This window comes from Hipposideros armiger, unplaced genomic scaffold, assembly GCF_001890085.2.
Source record: "Hipposideros armiger isolate ML-2016 unplaced genomic scaffold, ASM189008v1 scaffold_659, whole genome shotgun sequence".
NCBI classification, from domain to species: Eukaryota; Metazoa; Chordata; class Mammalia; order Chiroptera; family Hipposideridae; genus Hipposideros; species Hipposideros armiger.
Window position 1 is genome coordinate 563,133 of NW_017732009.1, and position 26,113 is coordinate 589,245.

The window sequence follows — 26,113 nt, forward strand, 5'->3', positions numbered from 1 at the left end:
TTCTTTTTCTCCTCATTTTGACAGGCTCCTTGTGTTGTTTCTATGTATTAGGTAGGGCTGCTATGTCTCCCAGTCTTAGTAGAGTTGTCTTATGTAATAGGTGTTCTGTGGGGCTCAATGTTGCAGTCTCCTTCATCACCTAAGCCAGATGTTCCAGGTGTGTCCCTTGTGTGGATTGTGCATGCCCTCCTGTTGTTGTTGTGCTTTGGTTGTAGTTTGCATGTCAGTGTGTGGGAGTGACCCTAATCTGATTGGTTGTGAAGACTGACCATGACTACAGTGGAAGAGTTGTTGTGCAGGAGCTGATCCTATGGTGCAGGACTTGCTTTAGCAGGGATCTGGTGCCGACCCAGTCTTCCCTTTGAGTGTGTTGTTCTTGGAAGCAGCCGGGTGATGCTCCCGCTCAGTCTGAAGCTAGCCAATGTGTGTGCCAACCCTAGGGCCCCCTGGGAGGGACCCACTGCAGGCCAAGTTCAGCTGCAGCCTGTACCCTGCCCAGGGCCACCAGACATGAGCGACAAAGCCATTAGCAGATGGCTACTGCTTGTTCTGAGCTAGAGGTGCCTTGAGAGGCCAAGCCGCAAACTGAGGCGACTGTCACTAATGCCAGGCTTGGGGCTGCTTCAGCTAGAGGTACAGTACACACCAAAGCCAGATACTGTTTCTTTGGGTTTTATGAACTTTTGAGAGATTTTAGGAATGTCCATAACTGAAGCCAAGATGGGCAGTTTTTACAGAAAAGCCACAAGAATTGGCTTGGGTGGGCTGAAAAGTTGGGTGGGGTATGGTCTCAGGGAATCACGAGTGTGGGACAGACAAACCACGATAACCAAGTTGATAAAGACTCAGATATGATTTCTGCCTGGGTCTGCATGCTGGGAAAAGGGAGGGCTCAACAAAGAAACAAGGCTTCTGCCAGCTCCTCTGTCTGAGAAAAAGGTGCTTCTCCAGGCCTTGCCCCTAAGCCAGACAATTCTGTTCCTCCCCATGTGTCCCTGGTGACTTTTGAGCTGCTGCCCCAGCACTAAAGCTCAGAGTGAGTGTGTCCATCAGTGAGCTAAGTCCATGCACAGATCCTTTAAGAGGAGTGCCTGGGACTGCAGCTGCCCTTGTCTCGCTTGGTCACAATCTCTATTAGTTTTCCACATCCAGGAATTATGGGGACTTCTCTCCCCAGCACAGGAACCCTGGGCTGGGGAACCTGTTGTCACTTTGGGAACCCTCGTTCCTCTGGGGGTGGAGGGAACCTCCACAGCCAAGATATACGTCCTGATTTTTAATGGTTACATGCAGATATGGGACCAGCCCATTTCGTATCTCCACCCCTCCTACCAGTCTCAAGGTGGCTTCTTCTGTATGTCCTTAATGTATAGGCCTTCAGTTCAGCTAGACTGCAGATTATTCTTGGTGATGGTTCTTTCGCAGTTTAGTTGTAATTTTAATGTGGTCATGAGAGGAAGTAAGCACAGTGTTTACCTACTCTGCCATCTTGACCAGAAATCCCTAATTCTTGGTTTTTACCAGTTACTACTTAAGCAAGCCCTGATAAATCTTCCTTCCTTGAGCAAAAGACATTTTCACTGCTAATTTCATTGTTGATTCTCCTGGGATTTGTTCAAAGTTCTAGGAATACAAGTCTATCAGGTATCAAAATTCTTTCTAGACACTTTCTTTGACAGCCTAACTTGCTAAAGCCTATATAATGGAGTCAACTAATCTGTTAGAGCACATCAAGCCCACCAGAAGGGTGCTTTATTTGGCACACCTTTCACTCCTGATCAGCTACATTTTCTCTGACATCTTCCCTGTTTGGTTAAATGAAAAAAAAAATGGATATTATTATGCACCATACTTTCCCATAAATTGTCACATATAATCCTCACATCTCTTACCCCTATTACAAATATGGAAGCTGGCCCAGGGAGGATAAATGACTTTCCCAAAGTCACATAACTAGCTAGTAAGTAGTAAAACAAGGATTTCATTTTTGGCCTAAACTCATGTCCTTCCCACTACAGCTATGCAGTAGGTAATGCTGCAGAGTGAGGCTTCTCACAACATCTTCCCATGGAAACATTCCCCTGACAGCTACTTTCAATGCAGTTTGAAGCTGGAGTTCGTGTGATTGCTAATTTTAAAACAATGGTAACATTTACAGATGAAACACTTCTCTAGCTTGTTCCCTTGACAACCACACACCAAAGATTAGATACAAAAACGTCCCTGTCACTGCTTGTGAGAACATAATTTTTAATAGATTTTTAAAGAGAGCATACAAAGTTTTTCAAAAGTAATACAGAGTGCTAGCTATACACCACCACAGAAAATATAACATTAAAAAAATCAGTTTAGGAAAGACCATCTTCTCAATATAAATGCTTGGGTTACTTTCACATCACTGTTCCTATCACCAGCCTAGACCAATAAAGGCTGAGCAAAAACATGACAGAGCTAAGGATTTTAAGACCCAGCTACACTTGTTTTGTCAACCATTATATATGTTTTAAATTACTCAGGTTATATGCAAAAATGTTTCCATTGTAAAAAAAAACATAATAAACAGTATGGGGTTATACAGAGCAAAAAGTATAAGACATCAGTCACCAGCCTCCCTAATGTTTCCAGATCTTTTGTTATGCATTTACGTTGATGTATATGTATGTATGAGGACTGACAATTAAGTTCATGAACTCATCCTAGAAAAGTGCTACAAACCTCAATGCTGAATATCACCATGGTCACCTTCGAAGTACTTCCTTTGGGAAGCTATGCACTGACGCCAGCACCTAGTACACCCTTCAAAGCAATTTTGGAATTATTTTTCTGGAATGGCCTTTAGAGCGTTGTCATATTACCCCGATGTCCTGAATGTCATCAAAATGTCTTCCTTTCAATATTTCCTTGATCTTTGTGTAAATAAAGAAGTCATTGGGGGCCAGATCAGGTGAGTAGGGAGGGTGGTTCCAATACAATTATTTGTTTACTGGCTAAAAACTCCCTCACAAACAGTGCCGTGTGAGCTGGTGAATTGTCGTGATGCAAGAGCCATGAATTGTTGGCTAAAAGTTCAGGTCATTTTCGTCTAACTTTTTCATGCAGCCTTTTCAGCACTTCCAAAAAGTAAACTTGGTTAACTGTTTGTCCAGTTTGTACAAATTCATAATGAATAAACCCTTTGATATTAAAAAAGGTTAGCAACATTGTTTTGACTCTTGATTTGGACTGACGGAACTTTTCTGGTTGTGGAGAACTGACTGACTTCCATTGTGCACTTTGACACTTGGCTTCATGGTCATATTGGTACACCCATGTTTCATCACCAGTGATAACACGGCCCAATAAAACCATATTGCCTCTCCAAAAGATCTTGGCAAACTTTGACTCTCCTTTGTTTTTGTTCATCAGTGAGCTCCTTCGGGACCATTTTTGCACACACCTTTCTCATGTCAAGATTTTCAGTTAAGATTTCCCTGTTTCTCTATCACTGTTTACTTGGTCTGCTGTGCTTCTCAGTCAGCCAATGATTTTGATGCACAATTCGACGAATTTTTGCAATGTTTTCCTCCGTTCTGCTCATTACAAGCTGCCCTGACCTCTCTTCATCAGTGACGTGTTCTCTCCCCTCAGAAAAACATTGAATCCATTTGTACACTGCCATTTTCTTCATGGCATTATCCCCATAAACTTGGACTAACATGTCTCTGATTTCACTTCCACTCTTGCCAAGTATAACAATAAAGTTAATGTTTGTTTGTTGCTCTAATTCAAGTTCAGACATTCTTGTGATGGCACAGATATACATGCAACAACAATAATGAATGCCACTCAGCAAGACACCACCACACGCCGACACAAACACATCCTGTGAGACATTGATATACCAAGGTTATGAAACCTTACCGAGCTGTTTGTACAGTGCAGCCAATATACCGTATTTCCCCATGTATAAGACACTCCCATGCATAAGATGCACTTTAATTTTGTGGCCCGAAATTTGAGAAAAAAAAGTATTACATAAAGTTATTGAACTCAAATTTTATTCATCATAAAATTCATACAACTCCTCATCACTGTCAAAACTCCCAACCATTAGCTTGTCCTCATTTGTGTCTGATGACGAATCACTGTCTTCATATATTGCCTCCTCCTCAGAGGGAAATGCATGTAAAAAATCTACAACCACTGTATAAGATGCACCCAGTTTTTAGACCCCATATTTTTCAAAAAAGGGTGCATCTTATACATGGGGAATATGGTAAGTGCATGGTGGCAAGTTCGCAAAGCAAATTGTTAGACTTCATCTATTGTATATTTCCTCTACAAATAGATGGCATTATACATTACATATTGTCCTGTTACTTTTCTAACAGCTTTATTGAGATGTAACTAACATACCATACAATTTACCCACTAAAAGTGTACAATTCAGTGGTTTTTATTATATTTACAGAAAATACATGGAACCATCTTAATTATCAATGTTAGGATATTTGCATCACCTGGAAAAGAGAAACCTGTACCCTTTACCTATCACCCATATATCCTCACATTTTCTCCAGCCCTAAGCAACCTCTAGTCTACTTTCTGTTTCTACAGATTTCCTTATTCTGGACATTTCATATAAGTGGAATTATATAATATGTGGTATTTTGTGACTAACTCCTTTCACATAGCATAATATTTTCAAGGTCCATCCACGTTCTAGCATGTTTCAGTACTTCATTGCTTTATATAGATGAATAATATTTTATTGTGTGGATACACCACATTTGACTTCCTACATTTTCCATTGATTATATTATTTCCATTTAATACATACAGATCTATCTCACCTCTCTTTTTAAAGACTGCACAGTATTACATTTTTGATGCAACATAATGTATATAACCATTTCCCTATGGATGGATATTTAAGCTATTTCCATTGTTTCCCCATTATAACATTAACTTATGAGGTCTGACAATTAAGTTCGCAAACTTGTTGCAACGATGTTACTAACCTTTTTGTGATATCAGAGGGATTATTCATTATGAATGTATACCAACTGGACAAACAGTTAACCAAGTTTACTATTTGGAAGGGCTGAAAAGGCTGAGTGAAAAAGTTAAATGACCTGAACTTTTTGCCAACATTTGTTGCTCTTGCATCATGACAATGCACCAGCTCAAACAGCAGTCTGTGAGAGAGTTTTTAGCCAGTAAACAAATAACTGTATTAGAACATCCTCCCTACTCACCTAATCTGGCCCCCAATGACTTATTTCTTTACTCAAAGATAAAGGAAATATTGAGAGGAAGACATTTTGATGACATTCAGAACATCAAGGGTAATATAATGACAGCTTTGGTGACCATTACAGAAAGAGAGTTCCAAAATTGCTGTGAAGGGTGGACTAGGCACTGGTACTGGTGCATAGCTTGCCAAGGGGAGTACTTCGAAGGTGACCATAGTGATATTCAGCATTGAGATATGTAGCACTTTTTCTAGGATGAGTTCGCGAACTTCATTGTCTGACTTCATATTGCCATATGAAATGAAGGGGGGAAATAAGATGCCATCTCTCTTGATGGAAGAAGGACCTTGCCTCTAAAACAATGGTTCTGAAAGTATGTTACCTAGATAGAAGCATCACGTGGGAACTTGTTAGGAATGCACATTTCTGGGCCCCACCCACAGTTTTTGATTCAGAAACTCTGGAGGTAGGGCCCGGTGCTCACTGTTTTAACAGCTCTCCTCTTTGTGATTCTGATACACACTAAAATTTGAGGACCACTGCTCTAAATCTGTTTTGCTGCACTGCAGTTTCTATCATTATTTGGATTAAAGTACATTTTTAAAATTAGCAGGACCACAAAAATTGCCTTTGACACATGACTATGGTTATGGATAGGGCAGAAGTATAGTGGAAGGGTATGTGGGTCTTTTTGTATTTTCTTTAGAGAGAATACATTAATATAACAAAAACCTCTTCCTCTCGTGATTTTCCTATCTGCTTGACCCCTCATTCTCTCCTCCCATAGCGTTAAAAACAACAATTAAACCATGTACATAGAGTTAAGATGCCAGGGATGGAAAGCTTTTTCTTCCTGACCCTGACATTTCTGTTGGTGATACCCACAGGACAATGAACCATAAATCCCACCTCCCAGTAGAAACTGAAACTTTGGAAAAATATGATTTCACTGAATCAGAGAAATGGGAACTAGAAGGGAATTTAGAGATCTCTTAGTCAAGAGTCATATTTTGGAGATAAGTAAAAGGAAGCCCAGAGAAAATACATGACATAGTAAAGCCACACATCAAGGATAAGCTTCTTCTCTCACTATGCAATATACTATACTATACTATGCTATTACACTATACTGCTTTACTATAATGGTTCCTGACCAGGAATACGCATGACATTTTTCTGGGGAGACTTCTTTTAAAAATACATTTAGAAAGATTGGTTTTTCCTTATCTTACTAAACAGAGAACACTGATATAATTTAACTATATTTAGAAGACATTTATGGACATCCAATATTATATTGTTCTCTCAGCAATGCTCACAGATATCAGGGAGTGTCTACAAGTGTCAGAAATACCTGGACTCCTTATCCCTATTCTAAATATCTGCACATTGCAGGTTTTTGTGTTCCTGTGGCTGTCTATAGTTTTTCTGTCCTCTCCTTCGATGTGAGTTATTACTTCTTACATTTACCAGTGTGCTTGCATACAGCAGTCCTCACTCGTACTCCCACACCTGCTAGTGCCAATGTGAATTGAGACACCAAATAAATACAATTGTTAGAACCATGATAAAGGTGATAGTAAAATAGGATGTGATTGAGGTACTAGAAAATGTAGTGTAGGGATTTCGTAATGTTTATTTTGGCTGAAACATGATGGAAAGTTAATGTTGCCAAATACAACACTGTCTAAGAAAGTGGCATGACCAAAATACCTCTTTTGCACAAACAAAACAAAGAATGAACTGTGGGGGTTGCTTTAAAACATCACAAAGGTATGCACTTTTCCCTTCAAGGTTTCTCCTCTGGTGTTTGTCTGCTTTATAAAAAAATATTAGTAAACTTTATTTTTTTAGAGAAGATTTAGGTTCACAGCAAACTTGAGCAGAAAGTACAGAGAGTTTCCCAATATTCCCTGTCCCCAGACATGCACAACCTCCCACACTGTACCATACCACTATCCCATATCACATCCCACACCACAAAAACCCTGGTTAGCTTCTAAAGACATGTAAATACTACAAAAAAGACAGCTTAAGTTACCTGTAACACCACAGAACTGTGGGTATTGCTGGTAAAGATGCGTGTGGTTCCTGCCTTGGAAGATTGCAAATGGGATGAGAGGCCCATTTCGCTGCTTCCAAGGGACAATTTCACGTGTTGGTCTTCCTCTTCCACGAGAGATCTGAAATGTTTTAAACCATAAAGAAATTCAAATTAAAAGTTGTCATATAATTCATAATAATGAGATTATTTAGAGAAACAGTCACTGGTGTCAATCATCTGACTATGGAATATACTGAATTTTGTTTCACTGTATTTTAGGCCCATACCATTCTACATTATAGAAGATATTATATCCATCTCTATCTCTATATCTACATCGATATCTCTATATCTATATACCTATTTGTGAAAAGCTTCCCAATGTCAGTAAAGATAAATGAGACCTGAGAAATCAACTAAAATCTGGTTCAAAACCATAACCACAGAGGGTTTTGCTTTTCTTGGTGCCAGAGTAATTGCTTTTGGTATTTCAAAGTGTAGGTAACAATACAGTCAAATTGTGTTATTTGCAGTTAAAATTAATTTGGGACACAGACTATTAGAAAGATAAAAATATTTATCATTTACTGAACAGTCACTATGTATCAGATATTTTGCAAGAAATTTACACACATGATCTTATATAATCCATAAAAGAATCCATTGCAATTTATATTATTATTATGTCCTTTTTATTAAGGGTAGGCAAAATGAATTACAGAAGTAATAACTAAGGCCGCAAAGTTATTAAAGTGGTTGAGCCAGGATTTAAATCTAAGTCTAGTCTGATTACAAAATCCAAAGACCCCATTAATAAAAGTCAAGATTAACCATGATATATTAGAACATTGTTTCCTTTTGTGTTATTATAGTCCTAATTAACTTAAACAGAACAAAAAGTTTTACACATGAAAAATTTCATTTTCTAGCAGTATCTCTCACTTATCAGGTTGGGATTATTTAGCTAAATACCTAGTCTAGTGGCATTTCCATCTTTTCGAAGAAATAAATAATAAAAATAATAAATATAAGCTATGCCCATGTATATTATATCAGTACTCTTTCAGGGGCCATAAAAGAGATTGGAGAACCTGTAGTCAACAGATCAGTTAGTTCCATAGAGAATATGCCAACATATTTAATAGTTAAAGGGCCTCAGTTAGGTTACACCATGACCATCATAGTACAACCTTTCATTATTCCTTAGACTTGTCAGGCTTGTGTTTTCTTAGGTACACACTGCTAAAATAGTCTCTGAATCACCTGCCTAAGAGCAGGGAGCCCATGGCTCTGAATGGGCTAGTGCATTCATGACGTAGACTGCTAAAATGGACAATAGAAAAGGAGGAGGAAGAATGGATTTTTAAGTGCTAGAACTTTGTATTTTTCCTATTTATCTGTAACTTCCTAAATGTTGATTTCCTTGTTTTTCTAACTCTGGTCTATCCAATACCATAAAGATTTCACTTTGTTTTCCCTATTATACCTATACTCTAAGCGGATCACTTATCAGTTTTAACAACAACAACAAAAAAGTTTAAGACTATACCATCTTTTAATAAAGATCCTGCTTTTCAAATTCTGACACCAACTGGCAATAATTAGCAAATATTCTGGCCTTAAGGGTGACATCAATTTTTCTCAATCATATTAGAGCTACCATATAATGCAAAAATAAATTAATAATATAGGACCATGTTTTATTCAACACTCATGGATATATAATAAAGAGAATAATTTAAATAAGATTTTTAACAAGCATAAAAGAAAATGAATATAGCTTTCCACTAGCTTCAGAAATAGCTTTAAAATAATTAAATTATATACATGATATATAGCACACACACACTGTTAAACAGCTTTTTCAGACAGACATTTAATGTTACAGAATCATTTGGAAAAGTGAGTAATAGATTGATGGTAATCAGAATCCCTAACCAGAATATTTCAATCCATCCAGGATTATTTTAATGGGATATTAAAGCAGAATGTTTTCTTATTTTCTGTATTTCCTGCACAGAACCTGGCACATGAGAGGTTTAATATATATCATCCAAATAAATACAGAATCTCATTTCTGTAGATCATTCCAAAGACATTTGTTTACCATGCAGTGCTTTAAATGACCATCAATTATCATTTTTATAGAACCACAAATGTAACAGGGACAGGAGTAAAGCTGAAACCACATTGCCCCTATGACATATTCTGGAAATTGCTTTAAAAAATAATAAACTACAGATAACAACTTGTTTACTTGTCATCTGTCTCTTGCTCTTAAAACTGAAAAGCAGAATGTAAAAATGCAGCCGTTTCTTGGCAAGATAATACAGCTGGCTTTCTAATTAATTATTTCAAAAGCTGAAGAAGACTTCAGTAAAATCATCTTCTTCATGACTTTTTATCAACATATCTTTTCACTTTTTAACATTCAGAACACTCCCAATTAATTCTGCATCAGTAACAGTACATGTGATGTCAACCTTCTCAGCAGATTCAAGATTCTCTTCTATCTGTTTTTCATTAAGTTTACTGACTGGATGCGAAGAGCATTGCTTTTAAACACTGCAAGGAGGTGAAACCTCTCTGCAAACCCCAGTCCACAACTATATATCAAACTATACTTATAAGGAATGATTATCTGAGTAATTCCAAGAACAAATAACATTTTAAATATTTTTAAAGTCATATAGTTAAAAGCAATGTAAAGACCAGTGGTTCTCAGCAGGGGCAGGGGGACCAAGGGGATTATTGGCTCCGTCTCCCCCATGTTTGGCAATGTCTGGAGACATTTTTCAATGTTCCAAGGTGGAGTGGGTGTGTGCTACTGTCTAATGGGATGCTGCTAAACATCCTACAATGCACAGGAAAGTTCTCCATGCCAAAGGTGGACCCTGGCAAAAATGTCAAGTGTGTCAAAGTTGAGAAACCCTGATATAGAGAAATTAACCTCCTCAGGGAATTTTTTCGAAAGCAATTTCATGTTCTAAATAACTTCCCACTCCAAGGTTTGACTCCATAAGGTAATGCTGGCAGTAAGAAACAGTAGGATTATTAATTACAACGAATTCTTCCAAGACTGCCTAACAATCAAATACCTCTGCTGTTTCTTGGCAAGATGATATGGCTGAATTTCATATTATTAATTAATGACCCATCAATTTGAGAGTCAGGTGTCTACAGTAGATAATTAGATAATGGTTTTGAAGTTTATGACAATTATGCAGGAACCTTTTGTTTTATAAAAACTCATGTAAGAATAGAAATTTCTTAATTCTGCTTAAAACAATTGTTATTTCGATCCACTTTCACATATTAAATGAGAATCAAGCAAATCATGCTCAAATAGTTCCATTTCCACTATAAAATTATTCATGGGAGAGAATGTGTTCATCAATTTTCTTTCTAAAAATCAAACCTTTTCCCTGTAACATCTGTATATTACTCTCATGCCACACCTGCCCACCTCACAACAACTAGACACATTTTGTTTTCTAAACAATGACCAACCACAGAGCACAAAAGCAATTTTTCACAAAGTATACATGAATTAGTTAACTGTGCTAGCTCAAAGAGAACAATGACTTTTTCAAAGAGCACCATCTGATAGTGTTACTGAAAGCATTATAAAGATGTTCTAACTGAATATACATACACTATGGCATTTCTCTGCACTGCTATTTGAGACAAAAAATATAAAGTCTAAGCAATTGTCATATATTAACAGGGTGATGCTAACATTGTAATCTTGCCTCTCAAACTTCCATATTTTAAAACTTACCCCTAAGGGAAACATGTAAATGATATGAGCAGACAATTCATAAAGATATAAATACAAATGGTTAACAGATAGAAAAATGTTCAACCTCATTAGTATTCTAAGATATGCAAATTAAAGCAAAGATATCATCTGTAAACATATAAACTTATCAATGAGTACAGTGGAAGTTATACTCTTAACGGTAGTGCAAACATGTATTAAGCCCCAGCCGTCTGCATGGCACTGTTCACCCAAATGGATTTTTTTAATGGAAATTCTAAATCACCAAATGTACATTTTTTTAAAATACCAAACATTGTGATAATAAAAGATTGTATATAATGTTTATGATCTGGTAGGTGGGCTGCAGCAAGAGTGCTCTGTCAACCTGGTTCAAATATGTTTTCTACAATGAATAGTTCTGTAGAGGTAATAGTTTGGCAGACATTTTATAAAGAACTGCATACTCTTAGAATTCATTGTAACAATCAGATTTGGTGGTATGCTAATGGGGAAGGGAAGAGTATCTCACAATTATAATGTTTGGCTCCAAAGCCTCAAATCCAACACTCATCTATCTCATTATCAAAATGTGTGTATGTGTGTGTGTTCCCGCAAAATCCACTGAAATGAGTATATTTGTGTTTTAAAAAAATGACTTATCGACTTGATAATCATAAAATGATAAAATGTGCATCTTAATTTATTGGTTTCCATTATTGCAAGAACAAGCTCAATGTTATACAAAAAGTCAGGTGAGGTCAAATTTCATTGTCAAAAAAAAGAGGACATTTTAGTGCTTTATAAAATTATTAGCATGAAAATACATGAAATACTTGATTTTGCTTGGTAAAGTCATATGTGACAACATGCTCTGTTGTTGTTCTTACATCAAATGAAGAGCAGCATATTAACAGTGCTGTGAATAAAGGTTGCTAGTAGGATCTATATATTAGCAGAAAAAAAGTACGGCCTGCAACTATCAAAATAGTTCTCAAATTGTTCTCTTTACTTTCCTAGATTGTTAATTTCTGAAGAGGAAAAATAAATGAATCAGAGAAAGGTTAAAAAGATAAAAGTATATGAACAATACCTTGAACTTTTCTCTAGTTAGTTTTTGATCCTTTTGCTTGCGACCATTACATTACAAAGTAGTTAAACCTAACAATGTATTCTAATAACATAATTCCTCTGTAACAAAAAAATAGGGGTTTTAGTATCCAAAGTTTTACACAGTTATTATTTCCCAGAGTAATAATGTTTTCATAATTGAAAGTTAGTGCCAGTGAGTTAGTATGCAAGGACAACAACAATAACAAAACAAAACAAAAATAAAAGTCATGAATGGTATACCACAAATGGTATGTAACAAATTGGGTTGGTTAATCAAGGCACTGACTCATGCTTTCCACCACCTGTGCCCCAGAAAAATAAAATGCATATTTCTCACACTCACAATTTGAAAACAAAATCGAGAAAAAGGTTTTCTTCAAAGGACTCCCCCTTCAATTGTTTGTCTGCTGTGAGACAGAGGAGTGTCTGCTAGCAGCAACATTTGCTAAATGAAACATTTCTTGTGATAAAGTTGCACAGCAGGTGGAGGAGAAATTGAGCCACCTGTTCTCATACTCACTTGAATTTAAATGCTAAATCTGTCAAGGTATTTCCTTCCACCCTTGAGAAATAACTTAAAAACTTAAGATGGTAGTAGTCATTTCCCATTGATTTTTCTATAGATCAAAGTATGCATACTGTATTGAATTCTAAATATATGAATAACCTTCCTACATCACAAAATTTAGAATCTTAACTCCCCTTTAAACCCCTCGCAAATGAAAACTGGATGCTATTCTCTCTCTCTCTCTCTCTCTCTCTCTCTCTCTCTCTCTCTCTCTCTCTCTCTCTCTCAACTTCCATTAAGACAAACAAAAAGAGGGAAAGTTTTTTAAAAATCAGAAAGAAAATGTCCAACTCAAGAAGTAAATTAATATGTACAAAATAAGCCTCGTATCTTCATTAAAAGAAAATAAGAAGCTAAAACTTAATATATTGAAAGATATGTCCTAACTAAAATGTCATTTATAGTATCATTACACAATGAAATTATAAATATCATAGCAACTTCTCTTAATAAGGCATAAATTAACTGCTGTTTAAGAAACTATAGAGAGCGTATTTCCTTAATGAGGTGCTGGCCTGAAAGGAATCAAGAAAGATAAAGCTTTGGTTAGCTATTTTCATTTTTTAATGACAAGTACAGCCATCCCTCAGTATCAGTGGGGGACTGGTTCTAGGACCCCCCACAGATACCAAACTCCACAGATGCTTAAGTCCTTTATATAAAATGGCGTACAACACATACAGTCCACTCTCAACATCTGAAGATTCCCAACCTTGGATCAAAAATACGGTTTTCTATTGAAAATACAGCTGGGTTGAACACACGGATGCAAAACCCAGGGTACAAAGGGTCAACTATACATTATTGTCCACTTGCGATGAATTCACTAATGAAAGTCTTTAGCATAGATGATATAAAATAGATGCTAATTTTTCCAAGGCTTTCTTTTCTGCTACAGCAATACTAGAGCCCACAAAAGAGAAAAAAACATTCAAATGATTTTCCAAAGTAAAGAAGCTTCCTTATGCATATGTCTGTCTGTCATATTTAAAATAAAATCCCATTAATAAATAACTGATGTCAGTTTTAACATAGGAATATGATCATTTACCCAGCACCTGCTGTGTACAAACCATTGTGCCAGACATGTTCTCTATGTTACTTAATCCTCATAACAATCCCATTTTAAAGACAGTAAACTAAAGCTCAGAGAGTTTAAGACCTCACCATGAGTCTGGTAACTATGATTTGAACTCCAGTCTGATTCCAGAGCCCACATTGTTCTCATTACACCAAACTTAAAAATGAAAAAGAGCAGAGTAGACATCATAAAGCAATTGCCATTTCAATGCTTAATTTATAAATTTGAGTTGTATCTCAGAGAGACACATTCTATTATAGGCAAGTTATTTTCTAGTTGACTTAATTCAGTTTAAAATTACCCACTTTTACCACTACTTCCATAAAAACAATACCAATGCTAAAAAATCTAATGCCATTCTCCCAATGCATATGTGATAAGGAGGTAGCATATTCAAGGATAGAACACAGATCAAATTTAGGGAGAACTTTACATTACTGATACCAACATTGAAAAGCACAAATTCTGAATTCCAAAGGCACCCATCACCACAAAAATAGCACTATGACACAGATGAGGAAATGGAGCTAAACAAATGGAATGACAAATGATACTCCATTAGATAACTATAACAGGATGAAAGTTAATTATCCAAATCATAAAGCATTTGCACTGAATATCTTAATCCTGTCCCTGAAAACATTTAAAATTAATGTTTGCTCCCTCTATCTACCATATTTCAAGACTTTAGTCTTCCTTCATCTTTTAAAATCCATATACCAATTAAAGTACATAAAGTCTCATGCATCTAGACCAGAAAATTGTTCTGTTTAGAAGCTTAGTTTACATACTATTCTCATCCTTCATATAATATTTTGATGAAAGATAGATATAAAGATACTTGTAAATAGATACCTGAAGTCGAAATAAAAGAGTAACCAAAATAATAAATTTCTAAAGGTTGATTCCATACCTACTATATAAAAAAGCTAAGTCAAAGTTCCCTGACCTTAAGAAGCACGCCATATAAGGTGAGAAAATACAAGTGGTATGGCAGGAGGGAGTTGGCAATACGTGCTTGTACGTTGGGATAAACAGCATGTATTTCCATCACTTTTAATAGTCCCCTGTCCAGTGCGCAGATAAATATTTCTAATCCTCTGGCTGCACATTAGCCCTCTGGAAAGGTGAATCACCCTATAGCCAGTACCAACCCTGTCCACTGAGAAGTCTAGCTATAACTGAGGCAGGGAACACACCTTCTCATTCTTCAATCCCCAAATGAAGAAACTGGAATAGAAGCTCTAACACTCAGGCCAACTTTCTTTGAATGAGACTTTTTTTTTTGCTCCCAGGGGGTTTGTTAACCAATTTTTCACTTTACTCCTAATGCCTACAGGTCACCAACTTTGAAATTTGACTATTATGCTATGGTGCATTTCAATGGAAAAGCATGTTATTAAAGGGTTGGGGTTTCACCTGCCTAAAATTTCAGTTTATTAAGTATTCAAACTTCAAAGTTATCCTATTTTAGAGGTTATTATAAAGGCAGATTCCACAAACTCAAAATCAGTTGGAAATCACTGAGACAAATCTCTTTGGGAACAGGAGAATCATTAATCAGGTGGTAAAAATCCTATCCTTTTCTGTCTTTTCTGAACTTCCCAGTTATACACCACTTCATAAAGTCAATAATTCATGACCAGGTCTTAGGGGAATGTTTATTTTTCTTTAAAAAGGGAACATGAAAAAAAAAGCATAAGACTTTCAAACTTATAAAGTAATAGCCAATTGCATTCCATGTTTTAAAAATTAAAACCGACAGCTCTAAGAGTCTATGTCTTCAAGTCTGTCATAAATATTACAAATCTCAACCTTGATTTTGCAATGACCTAGAGGCATCTTTAATTATTTCAATGAATGTGGTAAAAATTTCAGTATCAAATCAATTATGTTTTAATAGGATACATTTAATACGATTTAATCAAATCAATATTTAATATGACAGCCAGTGTTTTTAAGACAGGGGAAGGTAATGCAAAAAGAAAAATCAGAAGACAGGCTCTCAATACAATGAGTCTGGGAATCATACTTAGGGTAGTTCTCTCAAGCTCACCTCAGATATGGAGCTTATAGAAGCAAAGAGTCTAATTTAAGCATAGTTCTTCATATTAAAATTATTTTTCATTTTGATATAACTATCTGCCTCATCATTAAGGTTTTTTTTCATAAACCTTTGTTACAAGACTTTAAGTTATCCTTCTTATACTATGCTTACTAAAAAACATACCACTGCTGATTTTAAGTTCACAGGTTGTTATGAGATGGAAAAGATCTACTGTCACTTTCAGCCCACTCACCTATCTACACATTCAGTATCATATTGCAAGAGTAGAAATGTAGTCTTTAACCCCAGAGATCGCTTCTGATTTTTCTCCTAAAATGCCATCAGAATCTACCATTTTAGTGCCTTCCTGGAAAATGGTTTCAACTGAGATCACTATAATGTTCAGTTCCATATCACAATGCAATTTCATGATCTAGCTACAGACAGCTCTGTTAATGTAACAAAAATTGCCCTATAAAAATACTTTCATGAGGGCCGGCTGAGTGGCTCAGTTGGTTAAAAGCTCGCTCAAGAGTTTGAGCTCTGAGCAACAGTGCTTCAATACCCGGCCCGAGCTGAGCTGCCACTGAGCTGCCAACAGGTGGCAGGGTGGCTCAGCTAATAAAAAAAAATCTTTTATGAGTTTGTCCATAGTGCAGTAACAATAAGGAAGGAGTCCTTTGGACAAAGTATTTATGTATCATGACCGTATTTGTCTACCCAAAATATTAAATTCTCTCAATAAAATTGGTAACAATTTCCTGAAAGGTAGACTAATTAATTTTTGAGAGGGTTGATGCAAATTATAATTCGTCAGGGAGTTTGCTACTTTGGGGGTAAGGTGTTCCTTTTTAGAAACATTATGTACTCTGACTTAAGAAGAATATGTGTTCTTGGGATAAACTCAAAAAAGGTAGAGCCAGACCATATCATTTAACAATATGACACAGTAGGCATCAAGCACTCATACATTCTCAGTCATTTAAATGGGAATTTTAAATAGAAGATAATTGGAGCATTTTCAGACTGTGTGTGTATGTGTTTTGCAGAAGCTATCTATGAATTGTGAAGTAGTAATGAAATACTACCTTGATCTGTTTGAGATAAATAGGAAAGAGGGACAATAAGTAAGAAAGAGAAAAGCATTCCTTTCCTTCCTATCATACAGTGTTTAAAACCCAACTTGTAATTTCTGACTCAGAGTGCAGATGAGAAGGAGACAGGGAAGAGTCACCACACAGGTGAGGAGAGCAAAGAGTCAAGGTTTTAAAAGTTTTCCCAACTAGTCGGAAAATGCTACTTTAAATGGCACTAACCTCACCCCATCTACAACAGCAGTTTCTGGAAGCAATAAGTCATCTCCAAAATCTAATCTTTTTGTATATCATGCTTTAATGAAAAAAATTGCTTTATTTAAAGGTATTCCAAATGGAAAGGAATTCGACAACACAGTTTTTGATCATTTCGTGGTCAGTCAGGCGAAAGTTCAGGCATCTGAAATGTGTCTAGATGTCATGCATTCAAGATAGCCATAAATAGGATATTTTGGATACTCAAAGAAAATTGTTATCATCCAAATACTTCAGTCATCTCTGACTCCTGCTTCTTCCCCATGTTCCATGTCCAGTCAACTGTCAAAGTACTACTTACTGTCCCTCTACTATGCTCGTATCTTCCACCTCCTCTCCACTTTCACTGCCCCTAAAACTTCTGGCATCTATTATGTCTTATTTGTATTTGGTCATTAATATAAATTACATAAAATTTATATAAAATATAAATTAAATAAAAAAATAGTTGGTCATATAATATAAAATAAAAAATATAAATTTGTTATAGTATAACTTCTTTACATACTGTGATTGTATTTACAGTACTGAAAGTCACTTTCTTACTCAAAAATTTTCAATGATCCCTCATTGCTTGCTGAACAAAAACCAAATGCCACACTCTTGGATTCAAGGCTTCCTGGACTAGCTCTTCTTAACTAATCACATATCCCAGCAAATAATTCAAAATAAATACTTATTTAATGTTAGAGAATAAAAATCCAAATTTTTTCACAAACTGTCAATTGTTTTGCTTTAGAGTGTCTTTTTCATACTTATTAACAGCTATGCCTTTTTTCTATTGTTAACCAAGTAATGTGTAAAAGCCATTTTATTTAAACATTTTGATAAAAAGAAAATTTACTTAATTTAAATTGAATATCTGCTAAACATTTTCAATTAGTTTGAAGCCCTTTTATGTATAAAAATATTCAGAAGATAAGTAAATGTGGATGATTTTTTTCATTATTAATTTTAGATTAATTTCTCTTAAACCCTAGGTCAGGTTTCCTTTTTTTTAACTCAGTCATTCCTTTTTTTCAAACCATACACACAAAAGACATTATCATTTAAGTGCAAACATATTTTTTTTAAAACATAAATTTGTCTAAAATATTTTTCTCCGTTATGGTAAAGGACATGTGAAAATAAGTCAAACAATTCTTGCTGTCTTGGGACAGATTACAATCTTATATTTTATCAAATTATAATTTGATGAACAATGACTAATGTATTGTGGTCGCTAGTAAATTGTTTTTACTAAAATTACTTTCAGACTGTGCCAGCATTGTGCTTATTTATCAGCAAGCAAGGAACAGAATCAGGATTTTGGATTAGTTCTTATTTTTCATAGGAAAGATAGCTGTAGCTTGCTCTCTAACAAGACTGTAATATATTATATTACTGCATATATCAAATGAAGAAATTTGACAATCTTAAGTGAAGTGATTTGCACAGGACTACAGACCTCAAAACTACACTCTCTGAATTCATTCATCAACTCAACATTCATTGAGCACATGCTATGTGCCAGGCACCTCACTAGGAGATAGATAAACAAAGAGCAGGCAGGATACTTGCTTGCAAAGAAATCACAGTAAAAGAAATAATTACTTTCCAAAGGACTAAATGATATAAAAATGATAATAAAGTCTCAACATTATGTACTAACAAATACCATGTTGCACAATTCATGTAAACCACAGTAACAAAACTAATTGCAAACTTTTCTCCCTAGTACAGAAGTGTGAATTCATGTTTAGCATATAAGCATCACATGAAAAAGTAAATAACATCAACTTTCCTTAGTATTATCTTATTTTAAAGGTTTATTCATCTCACATCAGGCTATCTGCAAGGCTGGATCAGCGAGCAAACAATATTCACTATTCAAAATTATAATACAATTATAAGTATAAGGAAAAAAGCCAAAACTTATGATGCTGTGATAGTACATCTTATTATTTGAAAAAAAAAAAGGCAGTCTCTAATTGCATCTCCAGTCTACTCAAGATCAAAATTTTGTTTGTAGTTCTACAAACTTTTGTTTCACTGTGAATCATTCAGAAATGATTACATATACACAACCTTTGTAGGCAAGTGCTCACAATGAGTGAAAAATCACTTCAGTTTGGTAATGCTAAAGGATTGGATGATCTATTCACAACCGAGACCATCCATATACTTTTCAAAAATCTATTTCAAATATTTTGTGGATCCATCCAAACAAAAGTTAGATTAAACTGAGTTAATTAGAAACACGTTTCACTATAGGACAATAGAAGAGCTGCGATGTAAGCACATTTATAAGGCAAAATCTAGTTGAGGGTTTTTAGCAAACTGGTCTTAAACATTAACTTGTACTACAGTGGATGGAGTGGGAGAAAATAACAGAAAGAAAATATGAATTAAGAATGAGTTAAATCGGATGGGGGGAGGGGGGTTGTTACTTTGTGAGGGTGAAAAGGGTAACTATTGCATTGTTCTGTACACCTGAAACTAACAATAAAAAATTTAAAAAAAAAAGAATGAGTTAAATCATCAAATATAAACATACACAAATGGAGGAAATGTGATCTGACATAAATATTACATTCTCTTTGAAGGTACAATGGTATGACAAAGAGTGATTTTTAAGGTTCCCTCCAGCTCGTGGTTTTAAAGAACCCTGGATATGATAATTATGCTCTTTTTAAGATATCATGGCCTTATTTCATTGACCAGTAAAAAGCATTGTATTTTTTGAACTGGAAAAACAAAAAGTGAGAATAGAAGACATTACAGGGCAAGTTGTAAATGCAAAGCAAGGGTCATTTAGAATTTCTAGACACACCTGCTGTAAGAGGCTTTAATGTGGGAGGGAAAGGGGAACAGAGAGGAGGGGTAGGGGGATGGCCTAGTACTACGTTAGCCCAGTTGCCCATGAACACTCAACTGAGCTTGCCATTCCCATCTGTCATTCTCACAATGTTTCATTCTCAAAATTTTAGTGCTCTAAAATACAATAATCCAAGTCTTTTAAATAAAAAGTCAAGCCCTTGCACCTTCCATAATAGTAAGCAGACAATATCTAGAAGAGTTAAATAACTTGTTCAGCGTTCAGAACATTCTTTCACTCAACTGCAAGTTTAGAAACATCACTTTTCAGGCCATAATAACTTGCTGGACAATCAGGTTTAATGCTCAATAACTGAGTAGCATAGAAGTTCTCATCTGTTATCTCACTGTTCCTATTTTACTTCATATTATAGATGTTAACTAACACCCAGATTTCAGTATTTTCCCCCTGCAGCAAGCACTGAAAGTCATTCGCAAGGCAACAACCACATAATCTTATGTCATTGATTCTACACGTTTGAAAGATTTTTTAAAGGTTCTCAACAACTTGTATTAGCTGTATGACTTTCCAAAGACATGTGAGGACCTTCTAGTTTTTAACTTATTTTCTCGTAGCTTTTATGTTTTATTCCGAACTGTCTTTTGCATAAACTGAAACTGTTTTGAGGAAATGGAAAGAAATGCAGAGTTCTTGAAAAATTTTTTCTCAATTCATCAATACAATAAAATGCAATGAACATCAATCCCTGAATTCAGTTTAGTACTTTTTAGACAGCTCTAATAATATCACTGGAGTAATTATGAATGCTTCTGCTTATTACATAAAACTTTATTAAGAAAATGAACTCCATGATTTTATTCAAAAGGTGGCACTAATGCTTATTAGCTTTTAAAAGGAGACTTGGACCATGCAAACCATCTCAAAAATAGCCTGAATTTTAAGAAGGCAAATAAATAATAAAGTCTTTATTAATAAATGACTGGAATCTTTTTTTTTAAGTTTTAACTCACATCTGCATTTTATGTGTTTGTGTATATTTGTAAATTCTGTGTATGCAGCAATATATTTATGCTTATTTTATAGGATTTGGAGAATAAAGTTCTAATTGTAGAACTTGCTTTCATGATCTTTTCAGCACAACCCCAGGTTATAATGCTGTCATTGGTTAACTCTACTTTTTAATAAGATTTACAGTAAATCATTATTGCAGTTTGAAAACTGCCTACGTTATGTTTAAACTATTGTAATGTTCAAGAATAAAACTACTGGTCCACAGATGAATAAATATAGCTTAGTAACAAGAATGCAAAATTTGAGAACCACCTGCATAATAGGAACAATTTTTTACAATATATGTCTAAGCCTGACACAGTTGTGTTCAACTAGAATATGGCAGAGAAATAATGGCCTCTCAAAGATGTCCACATTCTAACCTCTGGCACATGGCAAAGGAGACTTTGTAGATATGATTAAGGTTAAGGATCTTGATATGGAAAATATTATTTTGTATTGTCCAGGTGAGCCCAGTCTAATCACATGAGTCTTTAAAAGTGGAAGAGGAAGGTGGAAGAGTGGGTCAGAGAGAGATCAGTGTGGGGAAAAAACAAAAATAAAACAAAACCAAATTACTCCTACCATTGCTGGCATTGAAGATAGAGGAATGCAGTCAGTCTCTAGAGGCTGAAATCAACCCTCAGCTTACAACCAGCAAGGTGGGAACCCTGGTGGTCCTACAACTGTGAAGGACCAAACTCTGCCGATGATCTAAATGAGCAGGAATGAGATTTTCCCTTAGAGCCTCAGAAGTGAACGCTGCCCTGCTGACACACCTTGATTTTAGCCCAGTGAGACCCGTACCAGACTTATGACCTAAATAACTATAAGATAGTAAATTTGTGATTTTAAACTCATTAGTTTGCAGTAATTTGTTATAGCAGCAATAGAAAACTAATACATGAAGCTTCTTTGAGTCCTTGCACAAAATTAAACAATGAGACAATAATGTCCACAAGAAAGTACTAAGCATACTAATTGGGTAGTACCCTTGGAAAGTGCTAAAAAGGGTGCACCAGCTACAGCACTATCCACGATGGCTAATTACCACGGGAGAAAAAGCTGGGTAGCCAATAGAGGTAGGATAATGCTTCAAGAGAAATGGAAAACACTGAGGTTATCCTAGCATCATATCAGCAAGTAAAGATAATTGCACTGGTAGTTTTCTACAACTTCACAACTTCACAGTTACAGCCAAGTAAAGCTAACTTCTCTTTATACCACCACTCCATTCTAAAAGTCTTATTCACCTGTCATAGTTCTTTGTTCTTCTAACCCTCATGAGATATTACCTAATAGATGTCAGGAAAGTAGTAAAATTCTATTAAAACAAAAAGGCATTAGAGAAGTTAAGAGTTTTGAAATCAAGCTGAGTTTGAATTCTCAATTCACCTCTTACTTGAAGTATAACTTCGAGCAAGTTAATTAAGCTCCCTGAACCTCTGTGCCCTTATGTCTAAAACAGGGAAAAGACACCATTATATTAGGTCTTCAGAAAAGTCATGATGTATTTTGTCTATGTTTTTCAAAGGTCATTTATTTATATAAAGATCAAACATCAATCAATGATATATTGCCTGTTTTGTTCAATAACACTTTGCCATCTTTCAGTGAGCTTCATAATTCCTTGTTCATAGAAGGACCTGTCTTTATTTGCAAAAAACTGCACAAGGTGCTGATTTACAGCCTTATCTGAATTGAACATTATACCACACAAGGAGTTTTGAAGAGAGCAAAACAAGTGGAAGTCTGACATTGCAACGTCAGGCGAGTATGGTGGGTGTGGCAACACATCCCATACAAGCTCTAGTAATTTTTGACAGGTGATCAAACTTGTGTGTGGTCTCACGTTGTTGCGATGGAACACAACTCCTTTATGATTAACAAGTTCTGGACGTTTCTGGATGATGGATTCATTCAAACTGTCCAATTGCCAACAGTACACATTTGAATTCATTGTTTGGTTCCTTGGCAGGAGCTTGAAAAACACAACACCTTTAAAATTCCACCACACTGAGAGCATAACCTTCCTTTGATGAATGTCTGCTTTCGATGTCATTTGAGGTGAATCATCACATCGGGATCAAGACCTTTTGCACACCACATTGTTGTAAACAATCCACTTCTCATCACCAGTTATCAGTCGCTTCAGAAAAGAATTGTTTTCGGGCCGGCCGAGTGGCGCATTGGTTAAGAGCTGGCTTGGGACACCAGCTCTGAGCAGCAGGGCCCCAGTTCAGATCCCACATCAGGGCCAGTGACGCTGTGCCCTCTACAGCTAAGATGGTGAACAACAGCTGGACTGCAGCTGGGCTGTCATGAGTTGCCGGTGATAGCGTAGGCTGCAGTGGGGCTGGGCGGCAGCTGGCATGAGCTTTCGTGAGCTGCCATGAGCTGCTGTCCAATGGCTGGCAAGCGACTGCCTCAGCCGGGAAGAGCACAATGATAATACCAACATGGGCCAGTAAAGCAACATCCTCCACAACTAGAATGAAGAACAAAAGGACAGCAACTTGTCTATTTCTCTTTCCCAATTCCCCAACGCTGTTTCCCTCCCCCAACTCCCCAATAAAATATTTTAAAAAAGGATTGTTTTCCTCATGTTAAATGAGCATATTGCAGATGTTTATATGCGCCGTCAAATGAACTTCTTTGAGTTCATGCGGAACCCAAATATCAAGCTTGCTTACGTATCTCAACTTCTTCAGGGGGTCATGAACGCTTGAATGATGGATGTTCAATGCTTCTGGGATCTCTTATGTTGTGTAACGTGAGTTTGACTCGATCAATGCCTTTATTTTGTCGTCATCAACCTCAGTGGGCCTCCCTGACCGAGGAGCATTGTTGAGATCAAAATCACCACACGGAATTTTGTGAACTATTGTTGGCACTGACGTTCTTGTAGAGCATTGTCACTGTAAACTTTATACAACTTTTCACAAGCTTGATGCATGTTCTTCCCTTTATGGAAGTAAAACAGTAAAATATGGCAAAAATGCACAGCTTGGTCTTCCATCTTCAACTTATTGTAAAATCTCCAAAACTCAACCAAATCGCTCAATTTTTTTTAGAATGAAGCTAGAACTGTCAGCTGTCAAATGATATAGCAATAACATAGATGCGAATGACTCTTGTCCTTTCAAAAATAAACTAGTGCCATCTGTTGCAAACATGCATCATGACTTTTCAGAAGACCCAGTAGAGTTTTTAGGAGGCAGCTTGTAAAGTGACTGGCACTTTTATAGTAGCACTCAATAAATTATGTTATATTTAACTATGCTAAACCAGGACAATTCCTTTTAAATGCAAATAAATAAGTTGCACATGAAATTTACAACATCTGATATATAGGCTAGATTCAAGTGTTAAGCTCCTAGAGTTCTCAAAGTTGTTTTTAATTATATGTATTTTGTTTATGGAAGGATAAGTTATTCCATTTCTCCATTGAACCATATCATAAGAAGTACTCTCCAACAAGTTGGGTATGCTTTTGACTTACCATACCATAAATATGGCAAAATTGGGTAAAAGCCACAAATACCCATAGTAAGTCATGCCAGTGAAAATCTTTTACAGTAATTGGAAACACGATATAATTTTATTTTTCACTAAGATTATATCTTATAGTCCAGGATCAAATTATTGCTAATTGTGAGGTAAAATGTATACACTTATGTGCTACAAAGCACCCAAGTCCTGTCCAACTTAAAGGACGGTATTCTGTTCTTCTTGTTTAAAAAGGTAACTATCAAGTTTAAACATAAATTGCATCATTTTCCATCCTATGTAATATCCATTTTAAAATTTGGTATCTCTCTCCAATTCCTGTCTCCTCATTTAGCACACATTTCTCTTCTGTAGTGTTTTCCTTGTTATTAAATCCATTATCAATACTGAAAGTACAGTAAACAGACTTGTTATTTGTCCTGATTATCTTGGATCAGAGTTTTCACAGAAATCAAATGAATTAAGAAATTAATTTGTGAATAAAGATAGGAGGGAAGATTTTAAAAATACTTATTTTGAATGACTGCAAGGACTATACCCCTAATACTAGGAGAGTTATACATGGTACATAACAGGAAGTGAGAAACTTCTGAATATTATAAACTCATTATACAAAATGACTGAAAAAGAATAAAGCACTTTCCAAAATGGAATACTCAATAACTTCTTTATGTACCAATTCCCCAAGAATCTCATGTTTATACCACCTCTTCCTCACAGTTTTCAGGAAATAAATACAACATGGCTGCCATTTCACTTAAAAATATCAGCATGCACAGTTCTTATAATTCTTAACTCTTTAACCATAAGTAAAAAAGTCATTAACACAAATACTTGCCTATCTATTACTTATTTTCCCTCCCCCTAAGTTGGCCCCATTTAGGTCTCATCTAAATATTCCAGGTTTCAAAGAGAATGTCTGGAAACCTTAGAATTCTTAGTAACTACAGCCTTCCCATAATGGTATAAGATTTGAATTTCTGTCTCTCTTCCCTCTGGAGAAATTGTTTTGAGGGGTACTTGGAAGTAACACTCATTTAAGTATAAAAAAATAGCTCTAGATAAATTATTGATAAGTCAAATTCTCAGAAATTACTTAAAGCACCAGAAATACTAGTTTTCTGTCTTGCAAGTTTCTTGTGTGCAATATTCTTCAGTTAGATTAAATGGTTCCAAGATCTTTTGAAAAATATACACAATAGGCTTTAAACAAAATTTTAATTTTACTTACACATGCTACACTTCCTCAGACTAAAAGATCTGAAGTAGCTAAAAGAATAAACATTGACTATGAGGGGCAAGCAATCCATTTGTAAACCTCTGAAAAGGAAGTTTTTAAACTCTAAATTCACCATGGTCTAGTGTGAATCCTCTGATTAAAATGTAATACAGGGCCGGCCGAGTGGCGCGACAGTTAAGAACTGGGATGGGATGCCAGAGAGCCCCGGTTCGGATCCCACATATGAGTGCCAGTGACACTGCCCTCCACAGCTAAGATGCTGAACAACAGCTCAACCTGGAGCTGGGCTGCCATGAGTC

General features: G+C 35.9%; 1 protein-coding gene across 5 annotated transcripts in view; it reads right to left on the reverse strand.

Moving 5' to 3' along the window:
- The window catches only part of KLHL13 (kelch like family member 13), a 232,769-nt gene that overhangs the window by 64,052 nt on the left and 142,604 nt on the right, over positions 1-26,113 (reverse strand). For all 5 annotated transcript variants that reach the window (XM_019626124.1, XM_019626127.1, XM_019626123.1 and 2 more), the window contains one exon: positions 7,276-7,417. In XM_019626124.1, the coding sequence (XP_019481669.1) occupies positions 7,276-7,417 (142 nt within the window). The remainder of the gene's footprint in view (positions 1-7,275; positions 7,418-26,113) is intronic.